Below are 12983 nucleotides of genomic sequence, written 5' to 3' on the forward strand. Positions count from 1 at the left end.
GGGCTACAGGAATCACCGGTGGATTTCAACAAGGGTCAGATTTGCCTTTTATAAAGGTCACTCCAACAGCAGTGGTAGGGAGGGCTGATTTGCTTATTTTGGTAGAGGGAGGTGGGGGAAGGGTGGAGATAGGCACTTATTTGCTAAATATTTACTAGCATGTTTATTATAAATATTTATCATTCTATGCTTAGCCATCTATAGCTACTAAAACTGCAAATGAGACAAATTATGGCAAAGAACTGAAGAAGCAACAATGGGGATGATGTGAGAGTATTTAAGAGTTAGACTAACTGCATGGAGGGGCTGAATGGAGCGGAAGGAGTCCAAGATGTGTCCCACGTTTATATTCTGGTGACTGGATTAATGGTGCCATTACATGAGACTAGAATCACAGAAGATGGAACACATTTAAGTGGGAAGATGATGCAAATAAGATACAGAACTCAGACTTTAGCAAACGTCAGTTAAGTTGAGTTTTCTGGACCTTACTCTGTACAGTTTTAACTAGATGAGTTAGACTTCGGAACCCTGGCTTCCTGCCTATAAAAGTTAACTGGTTTCTGTAAGGATAAACCTGTGACCTCAAACTAATCAACACCCACCCTAATCAGCTGGATTAATCAGACACAATTATTTATTACTATGATATAAAGGGAAAATGTCACCCCTAGCTGAAGGTCACGATGAGAGAAGGATAAAGATCAAATGCAGTATCGAGAGTTATTTAGGCTCTTCTGCTACAGACTTGAGACAGGCATGACAGATGGGGTATGTTTGCTGCTGCTAAAGAAATTCCACAGGCGCACGAAATATAGCTGGCTTTTGATACGTAGCTTTGATGTTTCCAGGAACTCATTTAGCAGTGCTGGAATATCTGGCAGCTTTTAGATTCCTTCAAATATGTTACAAGGTGATGAGAATCAAAGCCATGGCATATATAATACCAAAATACACTGTGAAAGCAGTGTAGTTATTAAACTTCAGAGGACTATGTACTCTTTCTGCTTTAGAAGCATAATAACTGTCATTTATTCTGTCACTAATTAAGATTTTTGCTAACACTGACTTGAATACATAGCAGGAAGTTATTTGGGGAGGCAATAAAAATTATCTATCTTTGTATGTTGCCTACATACAAAGCAACACCTTTCACTGTTTTCCAGAGGTTAAATTTCTCTACTTAACTTCTACAGTATGACTTTGGGTCCTGGTAACAACTGGGTTTTCCCACTTGGTATCCAGAAGTAGTTGTAAATACAAACATACCTACAAATCAGAACTCAAGAGTTTTGTTTTGTTTTTATTTTAACGTTACTTTGCGTATGACCCTCAGTAGTTATAAGCAAGCTAAGAATCAAATGTTGACTCGCAATTAAATCTGCCCACCTCTAAGGAGACCCTGACTTATTCAAAGCAGGACTGCTTAGACTTAGAGCACTGTGTAAAACAATTAACATTAAACCTGGATGATATATTTACCGCAAAAGATTTGGGGGGTAGGTAAAAATATTTCCCACTTTAAGATTCAATGGGGCTTCGAGTGTCCGGGGATCAGCTGTCTTAGAGCAAACTTCTAGCTGTGTGTGCTGCTCTCTTGGTCCCTCCTAGGACATCTTGGAAACAGGCGAATGAGAAGGCAGTAAGTTAATGAGTGGATTTATCCACACAGTGGATAATCTGTGTGCTAAACCGCATGCTTGATTTACAAACTGTCAGACATCTAATCTGTGGTGTTAAAGTGATTCTAGAAGTGAACACAGTGAAATAAAAATGAGAGGATAAGAAATAGGAGAAAAAAGGCAGGCAGGTAGGCTGTCTATATGAAAGGATACCTTGTTTTTTTAAGTTTTTATAATTCTATATTATCCAAAAGCATGTGGGGAACTAAACAGACACGTAACAGTTTATTCTCAAAGAACTCTGTACTAGGACATGGCCCAGATCTGAGTACACCTAAGTGTTTCCTAAACCCCTAACAAATCATAAGCCCTCTCTACCTCAGGCACCCCCTGAAAGCAAATTACAATAGCTACCTGAGGAAGAGAACCTACTAAAACACTGTTATATTGGGCTTTTCCTTAAATTACAAAACTATCAGTTCAAAGCAAATAATGCAAGAGAACTTTTTAATAATATGTGGATAAACCTAAAATCTTTCATAAATAAAAATTATATTCTGAGATCAGAAGATCTCGCAGCTATCTATTTATGGAGGCACGGGCCTAAATTTCACACCCTGAAGACATCAAAAATGTCATATAGCCTTAACTTTTATCCCTGTTCAGTCACATGTCCTGAGACTCTCAGAAGGCAACTTAAGTGAGACATCTCAATCATGGCCTGAAGAGGAAGTGAAACAATTTCTATAAGAACAGCTGGGATAAGAAACATACAGCAGATTAAAAAGAAATGTATCATGTCTTATACTACCTTAAATTAGTAGTTATCACTTTTTATGAAGATTAATAAATATCCCCTTGTCAAGTGAAGTATTTTTAAAACGAGAGGTTTTTAATCTCAAAGTAGAAAATAAAAAATGTCTGCCATGTACTCAACTGATTAAGTTCTGTGGATATGAAATCTGACAATACTTAAAGTAGGCTGAATTTTATTTACTTATAAAACTTTTCTACATAATTATAAAATCAACTATGCAAACTGCTTAAAAATAATTTTCAAATAATATCAATTTAGAATTTGTTTACTCATAAATGAAATACTAATTATAAATAATTACAAAATTTATCTCCTAGTAGCCCCTAGACTAGGTACAATCTGTTAATTTCTGAATTGACTTTTATAAATAACTCCTTTAAAGAAAGGTTATTTAAAATTTTGCATGTAGCTGATACACTTTGTTGTGTAGCAGAAATTAACACAATACTGTAAAACATTTAAACTCCAATAAAAAAAATAAAATTTTGCCTTTTTCCTCAGTACAGACAAACTAACTGATAAATGACCAAATTAAAAATTATTTTTTAGTAACAAATTAATTGTGGAACACTTTACATAAGTGGCATTAATTACTGATGAGTGGCAGCATTTGGACGATCCTAACATCAGAAAGCAAAGTTCCTTCTGTTTTACATTCTCTGCCCTCCATTCAAAGATGTCTTTCTTATATTACCTTGGAAGGCAAACCTAGTATTTCTCCTGTGCTTATTTTTATTCTTGCAATGCCTGGAAATGAAAGAGCAAAGCCAGGTGACAGTCAGAAACCAAAGACCAACCGCAGCAGGAAATTATTTAGAGTAGTTTGTGCCATTTGCCCTCCCTAGGCCCAGATCAGCTGCAGAACTGTGAAGATCACAGGGTGCAGGCAAGATTCTGAAAGTTCACGGCAAGCAAAGTTCACTCTTGGACCTACCCCTGCCATTCTTCACTGACTATTCAGTGCTGGTAAAAACTCAGAGCAAAGAAAATCACACAAACTTTATGGCTAAACGTCAAATGACAAGGTAACAGTTTAAAAGCTCTTAATCCAAAAAGAGGAAAAAATTAATGAAGAGAAATTCCTGTAAATGTGGCCTAAACTATTTTCCAATCATTATGAGAAGTGCTAGGTTTCAACATAAGACTATTGACAAATCCTTCCTTATGCTCAGAGGCAACAGCACCAAAACAAATGATATCTATTTGCATACAGAATACAAATTTCCCAAACTCTTTCTCAGACAACTTAGTCATGAGGGATTTTAATGCACTCCTTACACATTTTGTGGTACACACATTCACAAATCACTGGTTTCTGTAGAACATGAAACAGAACAGTTGCTCTAGCATTCTCACTCTCATAACATGCTTATCCTTTCATTGTGATGACCATGTAAAGGTTCTTTACTGGTCAAGTGGGTGTTACCAGTAAGTAAACAGCACCAAGCAGAGAAAGATAGAGGAGACAGACATATTTTCTTGTGTGGTCACAGCAAACAGAAGTGCTTAGTTAACTCCCTTCTATGCTTGTCTTAGCAACAGCAATAGGCTAGGTCAGCAAGGAAACCTGGAATTTTCATAATCAGAAGTTTATTAATATAATCAACTTTCTAAAATGAGCTCCTCACAGAATTACTCATATTTATTTAGCACAACACTACTACAATACTATTTTTTGCACAAATCAAATATAAATCAAAATACCAAGCTCAGTAAGTGGAATTTATTTTTATATAAAATCCTTCATTTTTGAAGATCTCAAAATGTATCTCAGAAACTATCCCTTATAATTTCAAATCCTCCTATTAACTAGGAATTAATCTACATTAGAAATTTGAGGCTTTCAGCTAATGTGTTGGGGATTGGACTGGATTATGTTTAACACTTACAGGGATTTTAAATAGAAGCGAATCTGTGCAGTATGATCCCTGGTCCCTAGAAAGCACTGCCATAAATAATCTATAAATATAAAAATAACATTTTGTTTTGCTACGGGAGTCCCTTCATATCTAAAAACATAACTTGTTTGCTCCTAGAAATGGTGAACTTTAATTATAAATATTTTATTCTTCTGTACAGTTTCTGCTGATGGTGTTGCAAAGTGCAGTTCACCTCAAGATCTTAAGCTGTTACCTACAGATTTCAAGCCCAGAGTGAAACACAAAATGTCTCAACCCTCAGCACTCTGCTATCTTCCAAAGGTACAAACATCATTCATATTCACTTCCTTTTAGCTTAATATTCTCAGATTTATTTAAAAGAGAAACTCTACTGCTTTTACAAAGAGAGTTTCTTGTAAAACTTACCATGTCCGATCTGAACCAGCCTTACAAAAAAATTTTTTAGAATAACCAAGAATCATCTTGTAACTCAAAAATAAGCTTTCCTTTCACAAGAAGCCAACTGCAACTAACAGGATACTGGTAAGTATCAAAGGGTACTGACCTAGGTTAAGAGGATCTCAGGTCCTAATTTTAAATGTGAAAAAAATTATTTTTTGACAAAGGATGCAGAATCTGGTGGGTTCATATCAGGGGATAAGATACAAGAGGCCACAGGCAAACAGTCACAGTCTTAAATGGCTGCATTTTATTCAAATTCCCTAAGTAGGCAAGGTTTGTAAGGGTTACCTACTGCTTCACACCCTTTAGAAATAGTCCCCAAACCCAATATGAAACTAAGAATCACTAAGATCAAAGATGCACCCAGAAGAAATTTATGAATTTACCTTTGCTTTATGGTAGAATGCAAAGTTATAATCTAGAAATTCTAGTCTAACACTAGGGAGTAGTTTTACAGGAACAGAGTAATCACTCAAAAGTTTGCATTTTCTGCACGTTCATATATGCAGAATGAAGTTTTAAATGTTGAATTATTATTTTTTCTATATAATAAAAAGTAAAAGCTTTAGAGTCAACTCAACAAGAAAATGTATAATGTATCATGCAATTATTTTTAGGAACTATCAGATAACCTTGTAAGTTATTTCCTCCAACTGTGTGATTTAAAAGTTATACATCTTTGCTCTCTATAAGATTCATTTTCATGACCATGAATATATCAGGAACAGACTGACCCCAACCTGAAGCCAGGTGACAGCTGCTTCAAAAAGTCTAATCTGCTTACTGACAAAACCAGAAAGGGAATAAATGAATGATTGCTATTGATTCCCATGAAGGCGCTACACAGACCCAGTAACTTCCCTGGATTAGTATAGACAGAAGCCAATTAGCTTTATTTCATATGTAAATAGCATCATAAAGAGGTACAGAAAATAATTCACTGGATTGCTTTCTCCTGAAGCACAAGGCACACATTTTGAAAGTCACTTCAAACACAGTTCTTGCTTATGGAGCTCTCTTTCTCTTCGGCAGGAATTTTTTAAATAAATTCAAACTCATCCAGCTGTGTATATTCAAGAAATACCAAAAAGTCACAAGGCATAGTAAGTTTCAGCTGTTCTCCTCTCTCTGTGTTATCAATAACACATAATGAGTTAGTTCATACATCATCACAGCTGTGCAGGCCAGCGCTAACTTGGCTAATTTAACTATTCCAGCAGAGTTCAGTCAGGAGCTTGGTCTACTTTAGATAATCCACTCTGCAAGTCATATAGAAAAGAACAGCAAGTGCTCTTCATTATCACTAATAAGCAATTCTTCTTTCACACAGTTCCTGTGAAGTCTTCTAATGGTACTGTCCCTTGGACAGTTTTTTAAAAAACAGAAACAAACTTCTAAGAGCAATGAGCAATCAAAATCACTCAAAACTAATGAACTACAGCTATGACAACATTCTAGGCTTAAGCCCCAAACTTCTTTTATCAATGTTTTAATTCTAAAGAGGAGAAAACACTATCTTCTGACAAAAATTAACCATGGACTCAGTGTTTGCAACTTTTTTCTTCATCCTTCCCTTTTCCAGGAAATTCAGAATTAGAAATAATCACTGGTCATATTTTTCAACTATAGGTTACCTCCAAAATAAGGTCAGCACAGTGCCTCTTCCTTATGGGTGATAATAACTAGGAGACTATTCTGGCACACTTTAAAATGAATGTAATGTGAAAACTAATGGCGATCTCAGTTGCTAAAGGGAGATTTGCACATCCTCCACAACAGTATTCTGCACAGTTAGTGAGACCCTTTTAAAACCGCTTAGTCCTGCCATTTAGTTACCATTTTCTACTAAGGATGAGTGCCTAAACTGTCAGAGACTATGTTTTCTTAATGGAAAACACAACATTCAATGTTGTTTTCTTAACTGTGTATTTGGATTTGGAAATTCTCCAAAGCTCATCCTGTGTGCAAAAGAAGCCTCAGCAACTAAATATGGGGAGCTCATACATACAACTAGTTTTCAGTTGATGTTACAAAAGCAGTACGAAAGCAAAGTGGAATAATACAATTTGGAGTGAAGGCAAAATTGGAAAAGAATAGTTAAAATAATTTCATTATAATGAACCATATAAACACTTTTATTATTGAGATCCTGTTTTCGTAAGTGTTTTTAGTAGCTAAGCATCCTGACTAATAGTTGGAAGGTACCTGTGAACTTACCTTGCTCAACTTTCCTTCCATTCACTCTTAAGAATAAAATGAACACTGCACATCTCATTTGAGTTAAGTCAGATGTTAAATCCATTTGCAAAAACCAAACAATTTCATCTACACAGTTTGAAACTATGAACTCTTATCTTTGCTAGAGACGCAGAACTGTGAACTTTCCCCAAGTTCCACACAATGAACTACTATGGGTATAGTATATAATAATGATTTACCAAGTCATATAAACTGCTGAAAACAACTGGGATAAACAACTGCCATTCATTATTCCTGAATCCAGAGACTGCCAGGTTCGACCTGGGCATATACACAGCTGAACACACACTTCCTGGTTATGTGCAATCTGCACAGATAGACCAGCTTTACAGGCCTGACCACAGAGATTAATAGCTTTAGCCAAATAATGTGGTAACCATGTGAACCTGGGCTGCTCCAGCTTGTTTGTGAATCTCTCAGCAAGGCTCAACATGCCGTTATCTGCATCTTGTTGCCAGGAAACACAACATCGCTTTGGAATACAAGGAAAACCAGGTTGCAGTGACCACAGGTCAACTTCCCAAAAACCCATTTTTGACACTTAGCTATCTACAATCTTACAACATTTCTTACTGTAGTCCACGGAGAACTTCACTTTACTAGTAATTAACAATACTTTTGGCTATTTTTATCAGGGCAGGACCACTTACCACCAGTAACAGTACAGTGCCAGCAATAGTAACTATAATGACAATTCTCTCAAACTTTTCCTCTGAAGTGTCAAATAAATATTTACTTCCTTTAAACTGGGTTGGAAATCAAGCACTCACTGTAATCACTTTATAACTGATCCAACAATGAATGCATATGGGCTTTCCTCTACGTCTATTTTTCAGTAAAGAAAGTTTACCAAAGGATAAAATACTCAATACGCTGCTGTCCTAAGAGTTCCTGGATTTTCTGGGATCAAAATACCTGTCTTGTCTTGCTCATGGTAAGATAACATAATGTGTTGGACAATAATTCTGCTAGTTTCTTCCCAACCAATTCAAACAGACAAACTTAATGTACCAAGATGCTCAAGTACTCAGCAGACTGGAAATCTGCTTCATAAGAGTGAAGTGGGAGGCCACTGTTATGCACAGTTTTGCAATCTGCAGATGGAAGGATTAGAGTGGCTTTGAGAGTATATAAAATTAATTACCCTTGACATACCAATTAGAATTGCTAGCTCATAGGCAACAGAGATTTTGGACAATACATTAAAAATATTTTTAAGACAAAATGGAAAACATTTTTCTGTCTTTAAATGCTGGCTTAAAAAAATAAGTCAAAAGTAGTTAGCTTTATTACAGGATCTAAGAATTCTGCTACCCAAGCAGGACGGGATCTTGAGTGCATTATATTATCAAGAGAATACATTTATGATCAGGAAAACTGTATTCTGGACATAAACTTTACTTTTATCCCAAGGTCTTCTACATAATAATGCCTCTAAACTTGGGCTTTATATTGCTTCACATCTTGCTCCACAGGTAGCTTTTGAAACACAAGATGCAAAATTCCAGTCTGATGATAATTAAATTGCTAAAAAGACAGATGGGTCTGTGTACTGAAATATTCAAAGAAAACCACTTACCTAAGACTAAATGGGAGCAAGAGAAGTTAAACAAAGGCCAGGTTACTGTGATGCCAACAATGCTCTGGCACTGTTAGAACACGGAAGGTTAACATCAAAACTAATAGCACTGGACAACATGGAAATGGTTCACTACCACCATTTGCCTTCAGACTCTCCAGACACTTGGGTCATATAACTTATCAGTGAACAAAACTGACTCTCCACAAAGTTCTTCTGAACTTTTGAGTTAGGCTAGTCCGCCTGTTGTAAGTCCCTTTATACTACAGGAGAAACAAAAGATCAGTGCTTATTATACAACCATTTTTGCACTAGCAACATTATATGTAGCAACTATTATTTCTCTATTTCCAAGTTCATTAAAGAACGCAGATGTGGAAATTTCAGTTCCCCTATCAGTGAATAATGCTTGGATATCCGTACTAAAAGAACCAATGTATTTATTGAGTCGGCCAGAAAGGTCATTTGGGTTTTTCTATACAATCTTTTTTCCAAATGAACTTCCTGGTCAACCCAATATAGGTCTTGCCTACAAAAACATGAGGATAACTGCTTTTATGTAAATGACAAATAAATATGTCCATTAGCATAGATTTTCCCTTCACTCACTGTTAAAAGACTCTTTCAGGTTTAAAAAAATACTGGGTTGTGGAACAATTTATCTGTGAGATAAATAGAATAATAAAATTAATGATAAAAAGCTTTAAGGAAACTAAAAAAGAAACTTAACATGTTTGGGCATAATTCAGAAGTTTGGGAAGGTCTCAGAGTCATGCACAGAAAAATTTTCTGAACTATTCAAAATGAAAAGAGGGTCATGAAAATCTCCAACTACCACTACGTTCTTTTAAAAATATAGCAACTTCTCAGTATGCAAAACTTTAAAATTAGATAAATTAAGCATTCATAATTTATAAGATTCACCATAGATTTTCTTTCAAAAGCAAGCTCTCCTGTGTGATTAAAACAGTATGTGATTCACAATATTCAATGTATATGCAACTTCTCAGTCACACACATATTGCGCAGAGTGACATCTGAATTGTTCAAATCATAAAACCTTCATTGTCTGGTTAGATAAATAGCCTGCATTCAACTGCCATGAAAAATCAGGATAGCACACAGCCAAAAGAACAAAAGTAGAAAGAGGATAAAACCTGTTAGGTTACTACTGAAAGAAACCACCCTACTAAGCCTTTAGCCTTTTTACCTTCTCTCTAGGATTTAACAATAGCTTTAGAGTAGTTATGAATACATACCCATACTTCATTCTCATTCTATCATTTTCTGGGTTACAGTAAAATCTTTCCAAGTGCTCCTGGGAGTCATTGGATACACTCTGCCACTTTTGCGTAGTTGTCCTCTTGATCTGCCAGTGATATGGCAAGATCGTGTGGTGCTTCAAACAATCCCTGCCATAAATACAAGTGCCTTGCAAAAAGTCCATGCAAATTTCAATTCCGTTCTCTTGGTGAGTGTGGTATTGTAGCTGGTTCACTAGCTCAAACACAAGGTCAAGGGAGGCCTCCTCACTTTTATCCTGAAAGAGCTCGGTACTCAACTTGTCACTGGTGTCCAAAATGTACTGGATTGTAAAACTGTTATCTTGGAAAACCCCTGGAACATAATCCATGACTTTGTCTATGCAGTCAGGACTAGCAGGAACATCACTTGAAACTGGGTGCAAAAGGTCAGTCTGGAAGTGCCCTGCTGTAGAATCTGCCACTGTCCCACTGATGGTTTCTGGTGGAAAGCTATGATCCTGGATTGGAACCACCTGCTCCGGAGCATCAGTGGGAGGATGGGCTTCTGGCATCTGGGCCCCAACATTTGTCCCACTGGGAATCAGGACAGGCATACTGTTTTCAGTAGGTGGACACGATGTATTGATTTCCAAGGGTTTCTTCACCATAGGTTCATGTAAGCTGCTCTCTTCTGCACTCTGGTTTCTAGATCTAAAAACCCCATCAAGCGAGCCAGATTCTAACAAAGTGTTTAATATTGGCCTCAAAGACCTCAAGGTTCCGGTTCCCAACCTCTTCTGATCTTTTTTCTTAAAACAAGTCTTCAATGGAGTGATCTTCTCAGAGAGTCTCACTGGGCATGAAAATTCATCAGGAGAAGGAGGCTGCACTACACAGTCTGGCTCAGGTTCGGTGGTTTCCACTTCCATGATGTAGACTAGCTCCAACTGCTCCTCAGTCTAAAAATCCTACCAGGAAAGGAAAGAAGATCAATTACCAGCTGACAACAACAGAATCCTTTTCATTCATCAATACATTTTGTTTTATTCTCTAAGTTCCTGAAATGCTTCCTCCTATACTATATTTCATGTTTACAGGTCACTTTTTAATTTTGTTGAGAATCAAGGCTCCAAAGGAGCCAAGGTTATTCAAAAGCCCACAGACAGGTAAAGATGAAAGAGAGAGAGCATCTTCTACGAGGCTCCTGACATTTATTTGTGGACTTAATATATAATGATTTGTAATTCTGCTGGGATATGAATTTTCACAGTTTAAGTCTAGGATGGAGTGGAGAGAGGGGTAGAAATATGTGCATCTATGACAGTGAGGAAACCACATCTCTATTGCTTTGTGGTTCTCTTCACAGCTGTTTATGTATCTCCTGTTTCATGAGGTGACAAAAACTGTAAAAAAAAAAAAAAAAAAAAATTTTGTCAAATGCAGGAAAAACTGCAAATCAACTGTGAGTGAATCTGCAGTATGAGGCTATATGCAGGAAGCAGGCTCTCAACCGAAATATTATATGGGAGAAAACCAGGAACCTGTTGAAGCACGTCTAGATGCAGAAAGTTCCAATACATTCCCCAAGGATGTTAAGGGTCTACTTTTGCAATCCCCAAAACATTACCACTACTAGCGGAAGAATACCAGGGTTGATTTATCAAGAGAAGCTATATCAGCAACAACCACTGCACACTTTTAGAAACCAAAAACAACTTCCTAATACAGAAAGGGGCCTCCCTGTCTTTGGAAAAGCTACATATGTGAATTAAAAAAAAAAAAAAAAGAAGGCACAGAAAAATAACACAAGAAAACAAAACACACCAAATTTCAGATTCCGAATGAACTACTCAGGGACTTAAATAGTGCTTTCTTTGAAGAATCAGACCCATTGAAAAAAACTAGAACTTAAAAAGCAAAGAAAACTTTGTAAAATGATGAATGGTGTCTCCTCCACAATCTAGCATTCATTAACTAATTCTGAAAATATTTACTGAGCATTATGCCAGGTGGAAAAGGGGTGGTGATGAGCAATTAATCCTCTTCTCCCTTATCCAACAGACTGAAAGAAATCTTTGATGCAAGGGCTCATGACTTCACCAAGTATGCATCCAGGGTACAGTGCCTAGCACATGCACACAGTGGGTGCTCCATAATATTTTCTAGCTGAATTATTGAAGAAAAAGCACCAATTAAATGGCAAGTTCCGTGAGCCTTTATGAGTCAAGAAAAGCAACAAAATGAAAAAAATTGAGTCCCCAGAAAAAAGAATAAAAGATCTAATTGGAGGAATTTATAAGTCTACATGTGTAAAAAGTGCATAATAAATCAAACTCAGAAAAATTAAAAACAGTATATAACAAGGCGTTAATGTACAGGGCAAGTACAAAAGAAAAGGTAGAAAAAGGAGAGTTCAGTGTGAGCTGGCATTGTTAGGGAAAGCTTCAAGAAGAAGGAGGGACTTGACATAAGACATAAATCAACTGGAAAGCAGCCAAGCCAGGCGTTATTATTCATCATTTGGTGCTCTTGCCTTAAGGTACAATTGGCACAGATTGTGGTATTCCCTCTCCACACCAAACTGGCCTGTGCCTTCCCCCCACGCACGCACGCACGCACACACACACACACACACACACACAATAACCACTCCTATCACACCCAGTCAAGGCAAAACAGACACGAAACCCAGTTTATTTATACGAGGGCACACACACGCCACAACTTTTCCTATTTTTGCCCTCTGTCAAACTCAGAAATAAAACCGAGACAGAGGCAGAGAACTGGAGGAGTGGCTGGAGTGAGGAAGTCACTAGAACCTAGTTCCTCAATTAGTTTGCATAACAGAAAAAAAAAAAAAAAGATTGGAAGGACACTTCCTCCAGTCCCTCTGCCAGCGACCTACAGCTTCACCATTCACCTCACGATACCCCCGGGTGATGGCCCAGTTCTCAGGCACTCTGCACCCCACCACCGTCGGGGAAACCGCCCCGCTCCCGACTCATGACTCGGTCTGGGCTCGGATCTCGGCCGGGGGTCCGAGGGACGCCTCCTGCCGGCCGCGGCGGTTTGCGCAGCTCCGCGCCCGGGACCGCACGAACTGTGCCCGGCGACGCCGAT

General features: G+C 37.4%; 1 protein-coding gene across 1 annotated transcript in view; it reads right to left on the reverse strand.

Moving 5' to 3' along the window:
- Nucleotides 1-12983, reverse strand: part of TIPARP (TCDD-inducible poly(ADP-ribose) polymerase) — a 27761-nt gene that overhangs the window by 13933 nt on the left and 845 nt on the right. Inside the window, exon 2 of the mRNA XM_010839871.1 lies at nt 9879-10831. Coding sequence (XP_010838173.1) covers nt 9879-10792 — 914 coding nt within the window. The 5' untranslated portion in view covers nt 10793-10831. The remainder of the gene's footprint in view (nt 1-9878; nt 10832-12983) is intronic.

The sequence above is a fragment of the Bison bison genome, unplaced genomic scaffold (genome assembly GCF_000754665.1).
Source record: "Bison bison bison isolate TAMUID 2011002044 unplaced genomic scaffold, Bison_UMD1.0 scf7180017864135, whole genome shotgun sequence".
Taxonomy (NCBI): domain Eukaryota; kingdom Metazoa; phylum Chordata; class Mammalia; order Artiodactyla; family Bovidae; genus Bison; species Bison bison.